The sequence below is a fragment of the Clarias gariepinus genome, chromosome 7 (genome assembly GCF_024256425.1).
Source record: "Clarias gariepinus isolate MV-2021 ecotype Netherlands chromosome 7, CGAR_prim_01v2, whole genome shotgun sequence".
NCBI lineage: Eukaryota > Metazoa > Chordata > Actinopteri > Siluriformes > Clariidae > Clarias > Clarias gariepinus.
Genome location: NC_071106.1, coordinates 18,715,897 through 18,736,046, shown reverse-complemented (window position 1 = coordinate 18,736,046; position 20,150 = coordinate 18,715,897). Strand labels below are relative to the sequence as shown.

Below are 20,150 nucleotides of genomic sequence, written 5' to 3'. Positions count from 1 at the left end.
AGGTCGCGTTTCTTATTTTGATTCGCCTTCGCTCCTCACCCCACGCGCTGTCATTCAGATTGTTTTTCAGAGAAGGACGCGATTTGTGGTTTGTGTGCAAATTTAAAGTGCAGATAAACTCTCCGCGATGGCCTCCAGTGGTGGGATTCAGATACCCAGCCGCCTGCCTTTACTGCTAACACATGAAGGGGTTCTTCTGCCCGGCTCGACGATGCGAATCAGCGTCGACTCGGCGAGAAACATGCAGCTGGTGAAGAGCAGGCTACTGAAGGGGACCTCGCTGAAGAGCACCATTATAGGAGTGATTCCCAACACCAAAGACCCGGAGCAGGACAGCGACGAGCTCCCCTCTTTACACGGGTAAAGCCCAGCGAGCTTTAACAGGAAGCTACTGCTAAAAACACAGGTGACATGGAGAGCAGCCTAGCAACCTCTAAATTCATCATCCTACTTTTAATACTGACGTCACATCGGAAATGAATGGCTGTGGATTCCAGAAATAATATTTAACCACATTAAATGAGATTAAAGTAGAGAGAGAGAGCACACACAACCACTTTTAATGTTAAAGCTTCAGACAGTTGTTAAAAACTAAACTAGAGAATAACATTTCTTACAAATATTGCAAATATTGACTCCATAAATTTAATATAATTTTAAAAGCCTTGTATAGTCTCATTATACTTCAGTGTACCATAGTAACATCTAACAAAAAGATCTAAAAACACTGAAGCAGCATAAAAAAATAATGTTTGTGTCATTCATAAAACTTTTGGCCACGCCTGTAGAAGTCCTGCAGCCCATCAGAGTGAGGGATGACTTTTCTAGAATGATCTTTACGGACTTTAACCTTGTTTTACCAGCTACCACAGCGTACAACGGGTTGCCAGATTGTTTCCACCTGCCTGTTTAAGTCACTCAACTTTCCAGTTTATCTCAGAAAACTTTATGCAACTTTATATAAATATGAACCAGTTGGCTCACTTACTATCACACACCAGTATGGTTATTCCCAAGTTTAACCTGTTAAGTCGGTATTTTTTTTTGTCAGTGGAAAATGGTGACATGAGGAAGGTTTAAATATTACCCCCTTTCCCCACCATATTGCAGTGTTAATATGTTAACAGCAGGATGGGTTAGAGTCCACCGGACAGGCTGGTTTGAATAGAACATTAAACTGAGATTACAGGGCGATTTCATTGCGTATAATATCAGGGAACAACCATAGTGTTTACTTGAAGCAGCACCTAACTGACACACAACTAACTGCTCTAAATTAGAGAAGCTGGTTGAAATTAGTTTTTTAAATTATACTGTGGATGAACTTGCTAAAATTGTTTAAGCTCTAATATTTGAGAAAGAACAAAATGCAGAAAGTAATTAAACATTTCTGTATATATGAGTTTTAACTTTTAATGTTAGAATTTTAACAATTTCCTGACAAACTGCAGCCCGTGCCCTTACTTTTTCAGGTTTACTTTGCAGATTGCATGAATTTCTCAGAAACAACACTTTTTTTTTTTTTTTTTGTAGATGGGGTCACTGAATGAATGTGCTTAAACAGGTGCCTAATGCCTTGATGTGTGTATTTTAAATCTTTGAAATATTATTTATCTCTCATTTGCTTTCTCTGGTTCATGTGGTACACACCATGATACTAAAGCAGAGTGATCACTTTTGACCTTTTAAATAGACTCGCTAACTGATTAGCAAAATTGAATACCCACACAGTTTAGTTTAACATTTCACCATGGTCACACTCCAAAGAAATGTCTGATTTTCATTAACAATGTTCATAAAATTTAAGTTTCATGTCATCTCAGTGACTTTTGTGGGATTTTTTTCCTTTAATGGAAAGGTACCAACAAATTCGTGCATGAGACTGAGATGCAGTCTGTTTGAATCAATGCACTCATTATGCCTTATTTTCTTGCAGCATTGGCACTGCAGGCCTGGCGGTTCAAGTAGTGGGAAGTAACTGGCCAAAGCCACACTACACACTGCTCATCACAGGTTTGTGCCGCTTCCGTGTGACGCAGCTGCTGAGGGAGGGACCCTTCCCCGTGGCCGTGGTGGAGCAGCTGGACAAACTGGAGCAGTATACAGAGGGTGAGCAGCTGGATGGGGAGCTGGGAGAACTTTCTCAGAGGTTCTACCAGGCTGCAGTTCAGGTATGTGTGTGTTGGGAGCAAATATCTTTTTTAATTTTTAATTAGTTTCGATAAATGTGAACGAATGTTCTTAAGACAAATTTTAGTTATGATGAATTACATGTAACACAAATTTTCATATTGGTGCTCTCGAGGGAATATTTCATTTGTTGCAGTGCAGTTGATAAACATGATTAGCGAAGCTTTTTTGAGATAAAATACTGCTTTATGACCAGCAAGTCAACAGAGCTAGTGGAGAGAATGTCTTTTCTATTCTATCAAAGTTTACAAAGCCATAATACTTATGTGCAGTTTCCTTTTTTTCCCTTTCAATTTGCCATTTTTTTGTGCTCAGTCAAAGTAATGAGCACATGATTAAGTTATTTATTCTCACTCAGGGCTAAAGTTGCATGAAAGGAAAATAAAACATTTAGAACTGTATAAATATATGTACAATATGTACAACTTGTGATCTATATATGTGTTCCGTCAATCAGACACCTACTGTGATGCTTTTTAAAATGAACGCACAAATAAACCAAAACACATTAAGACGTGAAGTAAGGCCTCATGGTCACAGACAAAACACTATATATTTTACTATAATTGTGTGCACAAACCAAAAAACTAATACAGTTCAGCTTCTAAGTGATCAGATCTTGTCCTTCAACGAATAAGTTTGCTTTTTGATATTAAAGCAAATATTTATTCCATTCATTAGCAGTCTAATTAAGCTAACACCCCTTCCACCCTATCATTTGTGAGGGGAGTAAACAAAAGTAAGAATTTCATTGTTCAAGTACTTATGACAATAAAACTCTTGAATATTTTATCCGACATATTTTATGTACAGTTGGTGGGAATGCTGGATATGTCAGTTCCTGTAGTAGCGAAGCTGAGGCGGCTGCTCGACAGTCTGCCCAGAGAAACCCTGCCGGATGTGCTCGCCGCCATGATCCGCACCTCCAACACAGAGAAGCTCCAGGTACTGTCTCTCCATACTGTGGCCATGAATGCGAATTGGGGTACGTAGCTTTTGTATTGTGCAAGCTAAATATTATTTAAATGTACTGGGTGATGTATTTTGCTGGCATTTCATTGTATGACATATTGCCTGTCCATACTACGTTTTACTATATCTTATATATATATTATTATAGTCTTGATTCATACCTTTTGATCCTCTTGTCCTCTTGTTTTTTTTTTTTTTTTCGTTTGGATGGTAGGTGCTGAATGCAGTAGATTTGGAGGAACGATTTAAGAAGACTCTACCTATGCTCACCAGGCAGATTGAGGGCCTCAAACTCCTGCAGAAGACACGCAAACCCAAACCTGACGATGAAAAAAAGGTAGGTCTGTTAGGGCTCACTGTATACTCTGCATTCTCTTTATGCAGGTTTTTTTTTGCCCACCGATGTTTGTCATATAACCACATTGTCTTGCAGGTACTGGTTATTCGCAAAGGTGGCATGATCCCTGGCCGCCAGTTCTCTCCCGAGGATGAAGGTGAGGATGAGGATGCTGATGACATGGCTGTGTTGGAGAGAAAAGTGAATGAGGCAGCAATGCCAGAGGCTGCTCTGCGTGTGTGTCTAAAAGAACTTAAGCGGTATGTATGGCCTGAACTCTCTTTTTTTTTTGTTACAGTGTCTTTAAAAAATGACATACAAATACACACTCACTGGTGTAAGATAGGTTTATGAACTGTCCACACTAGTTTTAATTTCGTCAACGAAAATAATGACGAAAAATATTCGTTGACAACGTTTTTTTCCTGGGACTAAGACGAGACGATGATGAGACGTCACTGATATCAGTGAACAGCAACGGTGACGAAATCAGCATGCAATATCGTTGACGAAAAAAAGACGAGAACGACTAAAATGTGGTTTAAAAAATTCATTCATTATGGCGAGCAGTAGGGTTTGAATGAAAAGGCTTTTTTTTTAAGATAGCGATTGCGTAATGGGGGGGTCTGTGGCAGGTGGGTGCTTTAGGGCATAACACCTATTCATGGCGCGCTGCATATGAGGAGTGGTCCCGTGTTACAAACTCGGTCATCTTTAACACTTTGTCATTACAGCAGTATTACTCGGGCTGAAGAGAAGAGACGATATTTGGGCCCATTTTTATAAGGGACTGTTTACGGCTTAAATCAAACTTACTCAAACAGACACACAAACTCTCCGTGCTCTCACACACCTATGAGGAAAATGTAAAAGTTTAAAATGTTAAAAAATTAAAAAGTTTAAAAACCCTGTCCATACTGCTTCTATTGTTTTGTAGTTAAATAAATATGGACATTCAACAGTTTTTGTGATGGTTAAAAATATAACTTCTTGAATTACTTATCAGATGAAAAAAAAACATTAAAAAAATTTTAAATAATAATTTTGTGAAAAAGGGGTTTTGGCTAGACTAGATTGACTGTAGGGTTAATTAATAATAATCTTATTGCTAAAATGTTACGTTTTCATTGACTAAAACTAGACGAAAATACTTATAGGTTTCTTTGACTAAAACAAGACTAAAATGTCCAGACTTTTAGTCGACTAAAACTTGACTAAACAAAAACAGGAAAAAATGTACTAAATATGATAAAAACTATCAGGGACATTTATCCTGGGACTAAGACGAAAATTGAAAATAGCTGACATAATTAACACTAGTCCACACAAGACGGATGAATAAACCCTTAATCAAAAAAAAGTTTATAAATAATGTAAACGTATGTTTGTAATGAAAACATCTCTAAAACTGATGTTCTGTAGTCAGCATAATTATGAAAATAGTTGAGGGTACGACAGCGTTATGTGATTGAACCGGGGTGAAGTTTAATCTTTGTGCTCGTCTAGCTGAAGCAAATACACTTGTATATCTGACGCTAGTAAAAAGATCATTTGTTTGTTATTTAACAGGACCAGTGGATACCAGCATACAGCTGAGAGTTTGAATGTTAATTTCGCACGTTTAATAAAGCTACATGATGTAAGCTTGGTGTAACGGCTCGGGATCTATGTGTAGCAATGTGATGGTGCTTCTTGTTGCTAGTTTCTCTCATCATTATAATAAGAGCTCTATACGCTTTGTTGTTTAGATGAAAATGGTGCCACTGCCACAGATCGTACATTTTTTTTTTTTTGGTTAGGTATGGGTCAAGGTGTAGAGTGGTGCTGGTTACCAATTCAGTGAGAGTGAAAACACACAAAAAAACATAGAATATCTTGTAAAAAATATTAACACATTTAATGCTTTACATTTCGTTGTGGGAAAGCTGCACCAGGCGTTCAATATATATAGTGTTTAATAAGATGGGCGTTCAGGACAAACCAGGACTTGTGTTGAAATTACAGACTTAAAGCACATTATGGTGATGATACTCTAAAGTAAAACATTAAAACAACAAAGACTGTAGATCCGTGGATGAAAATTCTGGCAGAGATCTGTCTGAGGAAAATGTGCACGCATTTATTTACAAACGCCATTTGCATATTACAGAAACTTGGCTGGGAGTTATTGCCACATGCCCCAGATAGTCCTGCAATTTAAACATATTTAGGGCATTAAAGGAGTTCCTGGGAGCCAAGCAGTTCAGATGTAAAGTAGTTTTTACTCTAATAACTGTATTCTTTTAAGTCCTGGTTTGACTTGAAAGCTTCTAATAGGTTTTAAAGAAGACACCAGCTCCTAGGAATTATTGGATTGTTTGCACTATGAAAATCTAGATTTTGTTGCTTAGAGTGTCGGAGACTATCGGAAGTTACCTTATGTATATTTGTCTATATATAAAAAGTGATGATTACTATTATTCCAGAACTTGGCCCGAGGCTCAGGCAAGATTTATAACATTAAGGTGCTTCATTTTTGTCTGTAGCCTGAAGAAGATGCCACAGTCTATGCCAGAGTATGCTCTCACCCGCAACTACCTGGAGCTCATGGTGGAGCTTCCTTGGAGCAAGAGCACAAAGGGTATGAGTTTTATTCATTCAATATAGGTATAAAAATACTATGAATTCGCATACTTTTAATGATGTTGACAGAAAACTAACACATTACCTTGACTTCATTAGATTATGTGAAGAATTGAACAGAATGTGCTGTAATAGAAAATAATAAGTAAAACAGTGGTTAACACCCAAAATTTGATTTCCCGAAAGTTGATATCAAATTAAGGAATGACAATTAGGGAATGTTATTGTTCCATAGTTTGGTTTGATTTCGTATACCATTACAAAACAAACTAGTTCCTTACTTACTGTAACCGAGCTATAAATATTCGCTTGCTGTTTCCTGATGATTATAAGAAAATCATAAAATCAGATTGGTAAGTTAGAGGGAAACTGCAGGCCTCTGTACTTTCCACCGGTGGAAAAATTTCATGCTTTAACATTTTTAACTGTTACAAAGTGCTGACACTGGAGACTTCTTTTTAAAACTGTTAACAACCATCTTGCACGATGTTCACCGTTCACTATAGTTATACTCCTTTGTTAGAACTAAGCAACCCTTATTAAATTACATGGAGTGTCCATTACACAAGTCGTGGTGTAAGTTGTTACCGTTGTAACAGAGTGGTTTAGTTATAAACTGGTGGTCTTGGCCTTGAAATGAGGAAATTAATATTACCTGGCCAATCAGAATAGATGAGGTCATATAATTATATTAACAGCTTTGTAAAAAAAAATACCTATAGTGGCAGGTTCATATTTAATACCGTTATTGTCAGTTAACAAATTGCATTGTAATCTTATTGACTGCTGCAATGTGTGTTATTGCCACAAGGGGGTAGGCTTCCCTTTTTAGTGTGTTTGTCCTAAATACAAAAAACAATAGATGCAAGCCCTTTTTTTTTTTTTTTCTTTTGGCTTTATCTCATCAGATGTTTGTGATGTTTTGCATTTGGTGATTGCTTGATATACAAATTACTGGCTGCTACCACTACCTAATATTTTGGAAAAATTATACAGTGTGTTTAATATGTAATCACTATGGGGTGTTGTAATGCCTCCAGTATGCACAAGATATAAGGAGTGGATGTGGAAGTTTGTGTATATTACCATAACTAATTGATAAAAAAAAAAATCCTCACACAAAGCACAATTTATTCATGGGTATTAACTACTGTAGCTATATACTGTATATATACAGTGGAATATTTGGTCCTCCCTTCCACAAAGATAGACATGTTTGAGAACAGTGGTTCATACTTAAGTAACATTTGATTTAAATAATTTTTATTCAAAAATTTCAAATCACTTCTCTACCCCATTTATTTTGCCTCATGTGGACAGCTGTGTGTGTGTGTGTGTGTGTGTGTGTGTATGAGCTGGTGATGATTCATATACAGTAGCTCTGACAGAATGCCCAGATTCCATTCAGTGCTACTTGTATGCATGTATGTGCAGAGTAAACATTAATCTGCTGTAAAGTTATTACTACTGTAAGTTATGACAGCCTGCTCTTTGCTCTTTTTTCAGACTGCCTGGACATTCGGGCTGCTCGGGTGCTCCTGGACAGCGATCACTACGCCATGGAGAAGCTGAAGAGGCGGGTGCTGGAGTACCTGGCTGTGCGGCAGCTCAAGAGCTCCCTTAAAGGTCCTATTCTGTGCTTCGTGGGGCCTCCGGGTGTGGGAAAAACCAGCGTGGGCCGCTCCATCGCCCGCACCCTGGGCAGGGAGTTTCACCGTATAGCCCTGGGAGGAGTGTGTGATCAGTCAGACATCCGTGGCCACAGGTTACTTGTTTTGTTGTTTGTATTGGTATTTGTATTTTGACTAGATTTTATTCTAATATTACTAAAGAAAGTACTTTATGCTTTATGATGTGCTTTTAATGTTGTCTTAAACGTATAAACGATCATAATTGTGGAAAGTGCAAGGTGGAAAAAACCCTGTGTAAAACGTGATTTGGAGTTTGGGAAGATGATATGTAAACACCAAAGGCATCAGATATCAGCTGCGATGTCTGACTTGATACTATCACTACACAGAACCGCTGAAATCCATGCCAACATTTGTGAAAATGTGGGTGTGCTCCTGGAGTTTCTTTTTTTTTTTTTTTTTTTTGCGATCAGTGATCCTGGAAAGGAAATGGTTTGAATAGTTCCATACTGCAATAAATATGAAGTTTAATGTAGTTCTTTTATCAAAGGGATGTAATAATTCCTTACATCCTTTACGCCAGTTACATGGATGAAGCCAGGTGTAGGGTTCAGCCTGTGAGACATTACATATTGCTGTGAGTAATCTGAGGGAACCTGAGCTTCAGCACTCCAAGCTACACTATGAGGTCATCTTTTGATGTTCTCTCTAATCTCTGGTCACTATGGAGACCGACAGAATGACATGACATCAAGGGCTGCAGGTTGGGACAAGTCCCTTTAAGTTTCAGTAGAAGCTGTCTAAAACCCTTACATTTTTATCTATTATACCTTGGAACAAATCCATTCCAACCAGTTTCTTGAGAATCTTCTAAAATCATGCTAGAAGAGGAATTATCTACTATAGTCAGGTCCACGAGTGTTTAAAAATGGAGATCATTTTCATAATTTAGGCTCTGTACATCAACACATTGAAATTAAGCAATCAGTGTGTACTGTAATTTGAAATTTGGACTTTCAGCTTTAATTTAACCCTTTTTACAGGCTTTAAAGTATTTTCACAAATAAATATCTTTATAAACATAAGGATTATTTTTAGAACTTGGATGCAAAATCCTTGCAGTCATAAACTGCCTGAAGTCTGGAACCCATGGACATCACCAAATGCTGATGCAAAGTTTCCTTCCTTGAACTCGTTTCTCAGGTTTTTCCTTCAGCTGTTTCAGTTGATGTCTGTTTGCTTGGGTTTTCTGCCCTCAGTTTTGTCTTCAATAAGTGAATTTAAATTTATTTTATGTAATTTATTTGCTTTAAGAAGCTCTTGGGTCGCTTTCATAGTATGTTTTGGGCTATTCCCATTTGTACTGTGAAGAACTGTTTTATCAGTTTTGCAGAATTTGATTGAATCTAAGCAGAAAGCACTATAGACTCTATACGCAGCAGAATTCATGCTGCTACTTCTATCAGCAGTCACATCATTAATAAACTCCAGTGATCCAGTACATGCTCATGCCATAACATTACCTTCACCAAGTGTAATAATGATGTGTTATGCTTTGGAATATGAGCTCTTCCTACCCCCCCATCATTTTCTTCTCTTGCATTCATTGTGGTACACTCTTGGTTTCGTCTGTCCAAAGAATTTTGTATCTGAACTGGGCAGGATTTTCATGTTTTCTTTAAATCTAATCTGGCCTTCCTGTCTTGGAGTGTTACCTAGATGTTGTGAAGGATTTTTTATTTTTTACAAAGGAAGGAATTCTGCTGTCATCCGTTGTACTTGCCTTCTGTGGTCTTCCAGGCCTTTTGGTGTTATTAAGCACGCCATTCGTGCATTTGTTCTTTTTAAAAATGTACCATATTGTTGACTTTGCCACACCTGAAGTTTCTGCTACGGTTCTCATTATTTACATGATCTATTTATTTATCCTATGAGCAGCTACCAAATGCAAATTCGAAACTTGCATCAACACCACAGTTTTTTTAATCTTCTTAATTTGTCATGAAATAACTGAAGAACACAACTGTTCTTCAAACTGTTTATCAATCAGTTGCCTTATTACTTTTGAGTAATTGAATGTGAAAGAACTTAAATAGATACTTCCTAAACTGCTTGTATTTAGGAATAGTTCATACATTTATTTTAGTTATTTTAGTTTAGTTCCTAAACTTATTTTAGTTAAGTCGAAGCTGAAAGTCTACACTTAAGTCACTTATGTGTTGTCTATTGCATTGGTATACAGAGGCAGAATTGCTAATATTATGTCACTGCTCACAAGACTTAAGAACTTAAATGTATAAATTGCCCCAAGATTTAAATCCATATCTGTGTGTTCATGGTGCTTAGCAATGAATTGGATATATTCCCACTTTGTGCCTGGTGTTCCCAGGATCTAATTTTGTTAACATTGACCAGGATAAAGCCGTTGCAGAATTTCTTTAACAGTTACAGTATCCAGGGTAATTTCAAAGCATAAGGATCTGTGATACTCACTCACCCACTGTTTTAAAAAGTTATTATTCTACCGAAATAACCTCAGCACTTCCTCCTCGTGTCTGCAGTCACGTTTCATAATATGCATGTTCCCAACTTTAGACTGAATCAGCCTCCCTGTGAGCTAGACGAGTGGGAGGAAATCCCTGCCTTACTCATCTTGGCCTAGAGTTTCTCCTACATGCTTATCTTGTATTTATTTCTCAGTGAGCTTAAAGGTTTGCCAATCTTCTCAATGTGTTGAAGTGTCCTTCCAATTAGCAGGAAAGCACTGATCCTGATACCCTTATCTAGAATTAACTGGTAATGTTTCTCTTCCACTCGTGCACTCTGGCCATATCACTCCCCAACCCTGCATCCTCTTTTCATTGTCCTCAGGCGAACCTACGTAGGCAGTATGCCTGGTCGTATCATAAATGGTCTGAAGACTGTCGGCGTCAACAATCCTGTATTTTTATTAGATGAGGTGGACAAATTGGGGAAGAGCCTCCAAGGGGACCCTGCTGCTGCCCTGCTGGAGGTAAGAAGATTGTTTAGACCTGCTCTGATCCAATACTTTAAATGAATATGATTTTACTTTTATTGATGTAATTGAAAGACATATTCATTTTGGAGCTGGACACTAAAATAAAGATGTCAACGAGCATGCAAGGCTGTACACGCAAAGGCTGAAAATGGAACAAGGCATGTGGTTGCATTGTAAAAACAGCAGTGTGTTGGCCATGGCATGGTAACCTTACGAAGGCTGTGTTCCTCTGTCCCATTCTGACCCAGACCACCTGTGCATTAGCATCGTTTTTCCTGGAAGTGCTCATGATGCAGATTTAATCATGACTCCCCCATTGGTGTGCAAAATAAAGAGACCAAAGAGATTGCATGCTTACTGCTTTCTCTGTCTATGTTAACATTCCTGCACTGCACTTGGTGTGTCTTGCTTTCCCTTTTGTTTTGTTTTGTTTATGTGTCTATATGATGAAAACAACAAATGCAAAAACAGCAGGCTGATGCTGTGTTGTTTTTTTTTTTAATGCATTAAGCGCATAATTTTTGTAAGAATGCATTGAACACGAGTTGTCTTGACTCCCAGTTTAAAGTTAAAGCTGCTTTTAAGATGCATGCCAGTTTTACAATCTCTTCAATTATATAAAAAACAACTCGGAACAGTTTCACATGTTGCATATGTATATAAAGTTTCAGTTATGCAGTAGGGTTTGGTACCTGATGTAATAGAACTCAGGAGTGTTTAGCAGAGTTTTCATATGTGGTGCACATTTAATGTGTTCATAGCATTCTTAAAATTTTATTTCAATTTTATCATATTTTTGTAATCATTTGGTTGAAATCGGTTTTACAAATCGTAATATTTGGAACTTTTTTAAAATTATTTTTCTTCAGAATGCATTTTTTTGTCTTGTCGTTGTTGAGTAATGTCAGTAATGTCACTAGGGCTTACATACTGTACAATGGTTTGCTAAACGGTGGTTTGAAGAAGGCCCAATGGTAATATAAGCATTTAATCTGAGTTTGACTTTCAGCATCCTGATTATAGATCATCTCTTTTAGGATCTTTAAAATGTACACTGGTTCATAATTCTACAGCAGTTTTACAACAAAATTCATATCTCTTTCTCTCTGTGCTGACAATTAGGTCCTTGACCCAGAGCAAAACCACAGTTTCACTGACCACTACCTTAACGTGGCCTTTGACCTCTCACAAGTCCTCTTCATCGCTACGGCAAACACCACCGCAACCATCCCCCCTGCTCTGTTGGACAGAATGGAAGTGCTGCATGTGCCAGGTCAGAGTTCATGGGTAAAAGGTCACAGTAAGGGAAGGGGTGTTGGAAATGAAAGCTTTCCTTATTCAGAATGACTGATTGATCTCTGCCCTATTGATTACTGATTTTCATAACAATGAGCACATTTCACTGATGCTGGCAATTAAGCAGATGGCTTTTTGATAGTGTGAAAGGATTATTGCATCATGCGTTGTATTTCTGTCATGTGGGGGGGTGTGCCCATTCTAGGATACACACAGGAGGAGAAAGTGGAAATCGCTCACCGGCACCTGATCCCTCATCAGCTCGAGCAGCATGGTCTCACCCCTCAGCAGCTCCAGATCCCACAAGACACCACGCAGGAAATCATCAACAAGTAAATTTGCACGCTTTCTCTCTCATCGAGACAGTCATCACCCACACGCACACAGACTAAATAGGGCAGAGACCAGGGATTACTGTATCCAGACAGATAAATCGGGTCATCAGGATTGACTCAGAGGCAGACAGACATAAAGAAAGTGTAGCCCCTGTCCCCACCCACACACTCATCTCCCTGCTGCTACACCACTAGCTGTTAATGAGTCAACTTGGCAGTGACTCTGATTGCAAAGAACAAAACCAAAGCCGATGGGGATTCTGGGTAGGTCATAGGAGAGCTGATTTTCGGCGCATTGGTGTTCTAATAAGAAGAAGAATCGGTGGAGTGAGAAAGTGGAGTTAGATGTAGCAATTATCTCAAGGTAAAAAAGCAATCTCTATGTGCCTCATGGCTCAAATGTAGAAACGAAAACAGTAAATGATTGTGCGCTTGTCAACGTTTAGGTACACACGGGAAGCTGGTGTGCGCTCTTTGGAGAGGAAGATCGGAGCCATCTGTCGAGCGGTGGCTGTGAAGGTGGCAGAAGGTCATAAGATGTCAAGATCTGCATCGTCCAGTGAATCTGGAGCAGGTCAGAAAGTGGTTTTAATGCTAAGAATATGCATCGTTCATTAAGCATGTCATACAGCGTGCATCTGAGTATGTGGTGACAAATAAAACGTGAATTTCAATTCATGTCTTATTATAAAAGCTTGCAAGAAAGTGCTTAGTGCCTCTTTTTTCACACACACTGAAGATTACCGCATGAAGACTGCTGAGCTGGGCATAGTCTCATGTACCTGCCACACCCCACATAAAAAACATGCTTTACTACAAAACAGCAGTTTGCACAATGAAATTTCCACATGTTCACGAAGATATAGTGTCTGCATATACATGTAATACATCTTAAGTCTTTTTAATGCCCCATGAAATCCCATTAAAACAAATGTGCATGTTTGTAGTAAAAACCATAAACGTTTACCCAGAGTTTAAGCCAGTTTAACTCTTATTAAAGGCTTTAATTTGTAAAAATGTTATTTCAGACAGTTTAATTTTAGTTTTTTTTTTAACACCCACAGACACCCTTAAAATCCCCCCAGACATGAGTCATGTCTACAGTATTGCAGCCCACACACTAACACATACACATGCTGACAAACACAGAATCTCAACCAGTCGACCAGTATGAATAAACACACTAGCACAGACACGCCCATCATCAGGTCCTTTAGCAGTAGGCTGGAGTGTGTGTGTGTCGTGCTAACAGCCAACCTCGTAACCCCTCACCCTCCCCTCATCTCAGTGCAGCTGCTCGTGTGTAAGACGAGTGGTCACAGTGCCAGTTATCACAGTAGGGGGCAGGGGAGTGTGCGCCTGATTGATTGAGCTTCTCTTCCTTTTGTCCAGCATGGGCCGGCCACAAAGGCGAACAGAAGGACTGACTGAGAGCAGCTCTTTTAACTTATGTTTATTGAGTGTCTCTGTTGCCAGGTAAATACTTATTAGACAGTTTAAAACCAGTTTTGTGAATGTGATCCCAGGTCAGAGTGCCACAGCTTTCTCTCAAATGATCAAATGCTGAATGGCTATTGCCGCTTTGTAATAATAATAATAATAATAATAAAAAAAAAATCATTTTGGATGAGTTGAGTCAAATGACTTGTGAGTATCCAGTGGCACGTGCGTACTAACAAGTCTCAATGGATCAGCATATACACACACACACAACAACATACACACATCTGCACCAACCCCTCTACCAAAAATATGAGACGCACCTGCTATCACCCCTCACCGGGCCTCTGTGCTGCTCCCTTTTTTTCCCCCTACTCTCTAGTGTTCCCCCTGACCTGATGTCTCGCACACCATCTCCAGAAAAAAGAACTGAATGTTCCAATATGGCGGATCACTGACCTCTCTCTCTCTCTCCCTCTCTCTCTCTCAGGCCAGGACCAAGCAGGGACAGGACGGGATTCTAACATGGCAGCTCCCCCCGAGATGCCCATCGTCATTGACCACGTTGCCCTCAAAGACATTTTAGGGCCTCAGCTCTTTGAGATGGAGGTTAGCCCACAGCCGAATCAGTTAAAAACTTTCTCCTTGGCCAAATGTTTGATTTCCCTAAGCCCTTGCTGAGAGCAGATGTCACTGCTGGTCCGAGGTTCAGCATTCCAGACCTTCGTGCGGGATGTCTGAGATCCTTTGAACTGTCTAAATTTTCACCAGGAGTTAGAATGCAAAAACTTTAAGACCTTAGGAACTTTATGAAGGTTTAAATCTATGCTGCATTTGAGTAAAACTCAAAATTTGAAAAATTCTAACCTCCAACTAAGAAAATGCTGAGGAAATGTCACCTCAGCTCAGAATTTCTACTCAACACAAGACTCCTAAACGTGAGTTTTGCAAAAGACAACAATTTAACACCGCTGCTTACAGCTTTATCAGTAAACAAAAGCTATCTCTTACCTTTTGAATATGCTATTCTGTATTTAGGGATTTATTTTAAATTGGTCAACATCTAAGACATATTAGCTTGTTAAATCTATAAAACTGACTTTTTTTATATCCCTTTTTTATGCTACGTCTTACACATTTTTAAATTTGACTTTATCATGTGATAGTTTTAGTAGAATTTGAAAGAACATGGACGTAGAGCATGTCTAGCCCTCTTTTCAGACCGTTAAAAAAATGTAACCGGATGTATATACTTGCATTATTTTAGAAATACGAGCATTTCTTTATAATTGAACACTGTTTAAAGTAAATGCATATGTACTGCATGTGACCCCTCTGTAAGAACGTTCCAGAAGCACATATGCAGTATTAACAGGTGTTTGATATAATGATTGATCCCAAATACTGATCTACATCACCTTGCATAGTGATTTAACTCTCGAGACTGTGAACATTCCATCTCCTCACTTTTAATCTTTATTATTACATGATATTTATTAAACTTAATCGATGTCTTCAAACAGGAAGACGTTTGGCAAAAGAATTGTACCTAATGGTCCACATACTGTATGATGATCATATAGTACAAAGATATATAATCAATTAGTTGGGAGAAAGTGTGATTTTCTCATATGAGGACATTTTAGTCTCAAGAGGTCAAAAAGAAGATGGAGCAAGTATAGAAAAAGGCATGAGCAGTGAAGAATAATTTCTGCCATACTGATCTAGTCAATAAGCTGTGGTAATACAATGTACATATTTCTTTTCCCCTGGCATAGATTGATTAAATATGGATCAAAAATTTATCAAAATCATTTTCTGCATAGTCTCTTTTGCTTTTTACAATTTAAATGTCTTGTCCAACTCTGTGGGTGGTTGTAGGTGTCAGAGCGTCTGACTCTGCCAGGTGTAGCCATAGGCCTGGCGTGGACTCCACTTGGTGGGGAGATCATGTTTGTGGAAGCCAGTCGTATGGAGGGTGAAGGTCAGCTCACGCTAACTGGTCAGTTGGGTGATGTGATGAAGGAGTCAGCACATCTGGCCATCAGCTGGCTCCGCAGCAATGCCAAGATCTACCAATTAACAAACAGTTAGTCACACACACACACACACACACACACACACACACATACATACATACACAATAATATCATATCATTGAGGTGTGTTCATGCAAATCCATTACTTTATTGTGATAACATACTGGTCTAAACATCAGCTGACACTTAGTTCATTCATCATACGAAGGATAGAAACATTATTTTGTTTGTAATTAACTGAAAAACCTGATTTCTCAATTCCTTTCTGCGTTCTCATTGTGGCACTGATGTCACATTTCATTTAACATTCTTTAAGCAGTAAGCGTGAGTCTGTCTTTGTGTGTGTTTGTGTAGTTGCTGGCTGCGCTGACCCTCTTGAAGGAACCGACATCCACTTGCACTTCCCAGCGGGCGCAGTCACCAAAGACGGCCCCTCTGCTGGAGTTACTATTGTGACATGTCTAGCCTCTCTGTTCAGCGGACGTCTAGTGCACTCTGATGTGGCCATGACAGGAGAAATCACTTTGAGAGGCCTGGTGCTTCCGGTAAGAAATACCTAGAAAAACTATGAGGTTTATAAAAACTACAGGGTGGCTTAAAGGTCTGGATCCATTCCCATTTTTCTTTTTCTATATGAAATTAGATATTTTTTGTTTTCAGACATCAGACAACTTCTAAACTAATCAAATGTGGAAGACAATCAGTCCTTACAACAATCACCTTTTTGTATCTGCATGCAACATTATAAGTTCTGTTACTTTGAGAAATCTTAGAGAAATCACTAATAAATTTGCAAAAATCTCAAGTAATCTTTTTTCATGTTGTCATTATGAGGTGTCGTGTGTAAAATTCTGAGAAAAAAAATTTAATCTATTTTAGAATATGGCTGTGGCATAACCATAACAAAATGTGGAAAAAGTGATGCGCTGTGAATACTTTCCGGATGCACTGTATATGTGTGTATACAAGTGCTGTAAATTCAGAGGCCATAAATTTGAGCCGTTGCCGTAATTCATACTTTTAAATATGGATTTAGACTTTGGAGTCTCCTTGTACACACGTGGTCACAGTGTTATAGTAAACAGTACACGCATGTTGATTATGGATGTTGATTACCAGTAAGAGACACCCACTAAGACCCAGCAGGGGAGACGATTACCCACAATTCCGCAGCGCAAAAGAGAGAAAAACTGTTGGCTTAGTTGTGATCACATGATGCTCTGCGTTAAAACAAGAAGCGCATGCTTGATACTTGGTACTCGTAAACCAAGACCTGTTTTGCAAGTCAAAATTTATTAAAAAAAATCTTTGCTCGTCTTGCGAAACACTCGCAAACCACATTATTCGCGATCTGAGGTTTCACTGTATTTTATGCACAGAGAATGCTACAGCGCTTCTCTTAATGTAGCTACCTCAGTCTATAGCCGAGTCATCCTCCACATTGAAGTTTATATTAACATAAACATTAATCTATGTTTACTTAGTCAGTTATGTTTCCAAGTAAACAGAACATAAGGCTCGCTAATTGATTTATGATGATTTTCACCCCTGCATATTTAAATAAATCTCTAAAAATCAATCATGGTCGTGTAGAATTTAACGTTAGCTGTAGAATTTATTTATTTGTTGAATTTCACAGCTGTAAGTAATTTAGGTAAATCTGACTACTGGTATTTGTATTACAGTAAGTTTATGCTCTGTACCTGCTCGCTTTTTTCAGGTGGGTGGTATCAAGGATAAAGTCCTGGCAGCTCACCGTGCTGGTCTTAAGCGTGTCATCCTTCCTAAACGTAATGAAAAGGACCTAGAGGAGATTCCAGCACACATCCGGGCTGAACTCGACTTCATCCCAGCTAGTACTTTAGACGAGGTCCTTAACGCCGCCTTTGATGGCGGATTCCCTGCTGCCCCTGTAGCACACCCACGGGTTAGCAGCAAGCTCTGAAACAGCAAATAGCCTCACACACACACTTTCTCTCACTCTGTTTTGTCTCATGCTCACACAACATACATACACACACAAACAAAACAACCCTGTGTGGTTCTTTAAAGCCGAAAGCACTAATGGAGTTCTGATGACAATCTGATGAAGTTTTGTTTTTATTAAAACCTGTGTGACATAGGTTTTAATACAGTTTGTTAAAATTTGTTACAATTCCTAAAGTTGGTTAAAATTAAATTTGAACAGAAAATTAATGTTTAACAACTGACTGCTATCAGAAATACAATTATTTGATACAAAGAAGTATTTCATATTGTGATCCTACTGTGAACACAGGACATAGTGTCTAATTATCGCTCATTTCACTCTGTTACTGTGGGAATGTCTGTATTAGTTGATTAAGCTTAGATTTACTTTATTGTATTAAAATAATAATACTGCCGGCTCTTTACTAATTTTATTATTATCAATGATGTTAAAGTATTTCTGTTAGTACTAAAATGTCCTTTACATTTAGTTTGAGGGTACTGAACTGGTCATAATTTTAAATCTAGAGAAATGTGATGTCCAGTTGCTTGTTATTAAATTACTAGACTTTTGAAATGTGTAATAAAGCCGTAGAAACAAAAGAGTTTATTTGTAATATTAAAAACTTACAAGATGACTATATATATATTTTTGGAAGTATTTGCAATTTCTCACATGCAGTAAATAAAAATAAAGAGTTGGATTGGTTGAATGATGTAAAGAAACTCTGTAAATTCCACTTGTTCATGCACTTGTTCTGTTTGACCCACTAGGCAAGAATGATGTGTATGTAAAACACGTTCCCCTTCTTCATAAAGGACAGCTGCTTCTACAGCCATGTTTGTCCAGTTTAAGCTGCCTGTAAATGTCAATTGTTTGAGTTTTGCTCGCCATCAGTCCTTACTGTCAAGCACAATAAACTGAGAAATGTAAAACAAATTGCTGGAAAGTGTGCAGGATTAGCGCGAGATGTATCGATCAATACTAAAAAAAAATCCACTGTACTTTTCTTTGTGCAACAGCAATTTGCAATTGAATTGATTTGAAGTAAAAAAATATATATATTTCATTATACCAGTATTTCAATCTATAACCCCTGGCAATAACAGAATCAATACATTTAGAGGATGCTCAGGCAACTTCTTTGATTAAAAGCAAATAAATAAATAAACTGCAGCTTAATGAGCTGTTTGATGTAGTTAACTGAAGAGAAACTCTATCCAGTAAGTGAGCTGTCAGGTAAAATTTCTTTAAAAACTAAATCTAAGATGGAGTGTGTCAAAGGTTCCCAGTCAGCTGTTTCTAAAATACTGTGCAAGTATCAAAAATCTATGATAACTATAAAAAAAAAAATTTGGACCGATCAAAGCGTCAGAATAGAAAACTCAAAGCAGTATGTCTTAAAAATAGAAAATGTACAAAAACAAATAAAAAAGTGCATAAACTGTAGCAGAACTGTAAGCAAAAAAAGGAAAAAAAAAAGTCCAGCACGCTCCTAAACATATTCTAGGGATCCTAAACTTAACTTACAGTGGGCTAAAGAGAAGTGCAGGCACTTTCATTCACAGGGAAAGGACCAGGAGAGATCGGTCACTGCCTCAAGTTAGCCCAGGTGTACATTGAGATTTTGGACACTTTGCTTTTGCCATCAATAGAAAATAGGGCTGATGATGAAATAATTTTTTGGGATAATAATGCATCTTACTGAAGAAAGTTGGAACCAGCTTGATGTAAAATATTGGTTCTCATTTGTGATGTCCTTGGTGTAAAGAATTTAGTACTAGAAAGCAATTTTGTTTATGATTTTATACTTTTTATCTAGAAAAAATAGATTTTATATTGTTGGATGAAATCAGAACGTTTGGTTATTGAAAAATTTTTTTTTGCATCATGTGATTTGTTCATTTTGCCATGAAGGATGCAGAAGCCTTACCTTACAGATGGGGCACAGCCTGGACAGGGTGCCAATCCATCACAGGGCCGTTTGGCCAGTTAGGCTAATCTGGATCTAAACCAGATTACCTGGAGGAAACTCACCAAGCACTGGGAAAACATGCAAACTCCATGCACACAGAGGCGGGAATCAAACCCAGACCCTGGAGGTGCAAGGCGACAGTGCCACCGTATCGCTGAACAGAAAACAGTCCAGCATTTTTTATTATTCATCGATAAATATGAATATGACCCTTATGTCATATTAAACATGATTTTTAATTAAAACCCTGGGTGCTCTGAATTTATTTTTTACTGTGCCTTCTCGTTCCTTTTCTTTGCAATGACTATATTTAATGAATATAAAT

At 38.1% G+C, this 20,150-nt stretch overlaps 1 protein-coding gene across 1 annotated transcript; it reads left to right on the top strand.

The window, feature by feature from the left end:
* lonp2 (lon peptidase 2, peroxisomal) lies at window positions 1-18,562 on the top strand. Its single transcript, XM_053500697.1, has 15 exons — window positions 1-360; window positions 1,937-2,171; window positions 3,004-3,135; window positions 3,377-3,499; window positions 3,596-3,759; window positions 6,025-6,119; window positions 7,628-7,886; window positions 10,624-10,765; window positions 11,894-12,044; window positions 12,273-12,399; window positions 12,849-12,976; window positions 14,333-14,451; window positions 15,724-15,931; window positions 16,236-16,426; window positions 17,602-18,562. The coding sequence occupies exons 1-15, from the start codon at window positions 128-130 to the stop codon at window positions 17,824-17,826; spliced, it is 2,532 nt and encodes an 843-aa protein (XP_053356672.1). The 5' UTR covers window positions 1-127; the 3' UTR covers window positions 17,827-18,562.
* The last annotated feature ends 1,588 nt before the right edge of the window (window positions 18,563-20,150 follow it).

Excerpts from the sequence above, each read along its gene's own strand:
- lonp2 (XM_053500697.1), top strand. The coding sequence starts at position 128 with ATGGCCTCCAGTGGTGGGATTCAGATACCCAGCCGCCTGCCTTTACTG. Across the intron at positions 6,120-7,627 it reads TTGGAGCAAGAGCACAAAGG|ACTGCCTGGACATTCGGGCT; the intron begins GTATGAGTTTTA and ends CTCTTTTTTCAG. Across the intron at positions 16,427-17,601 it reads TGAGAGGCCTGGTGCTTCCG|GTGGGTGGTATCAAGGATAA; the intron begins GTAAGAAATACC and ends CGCTTTTTTCAG.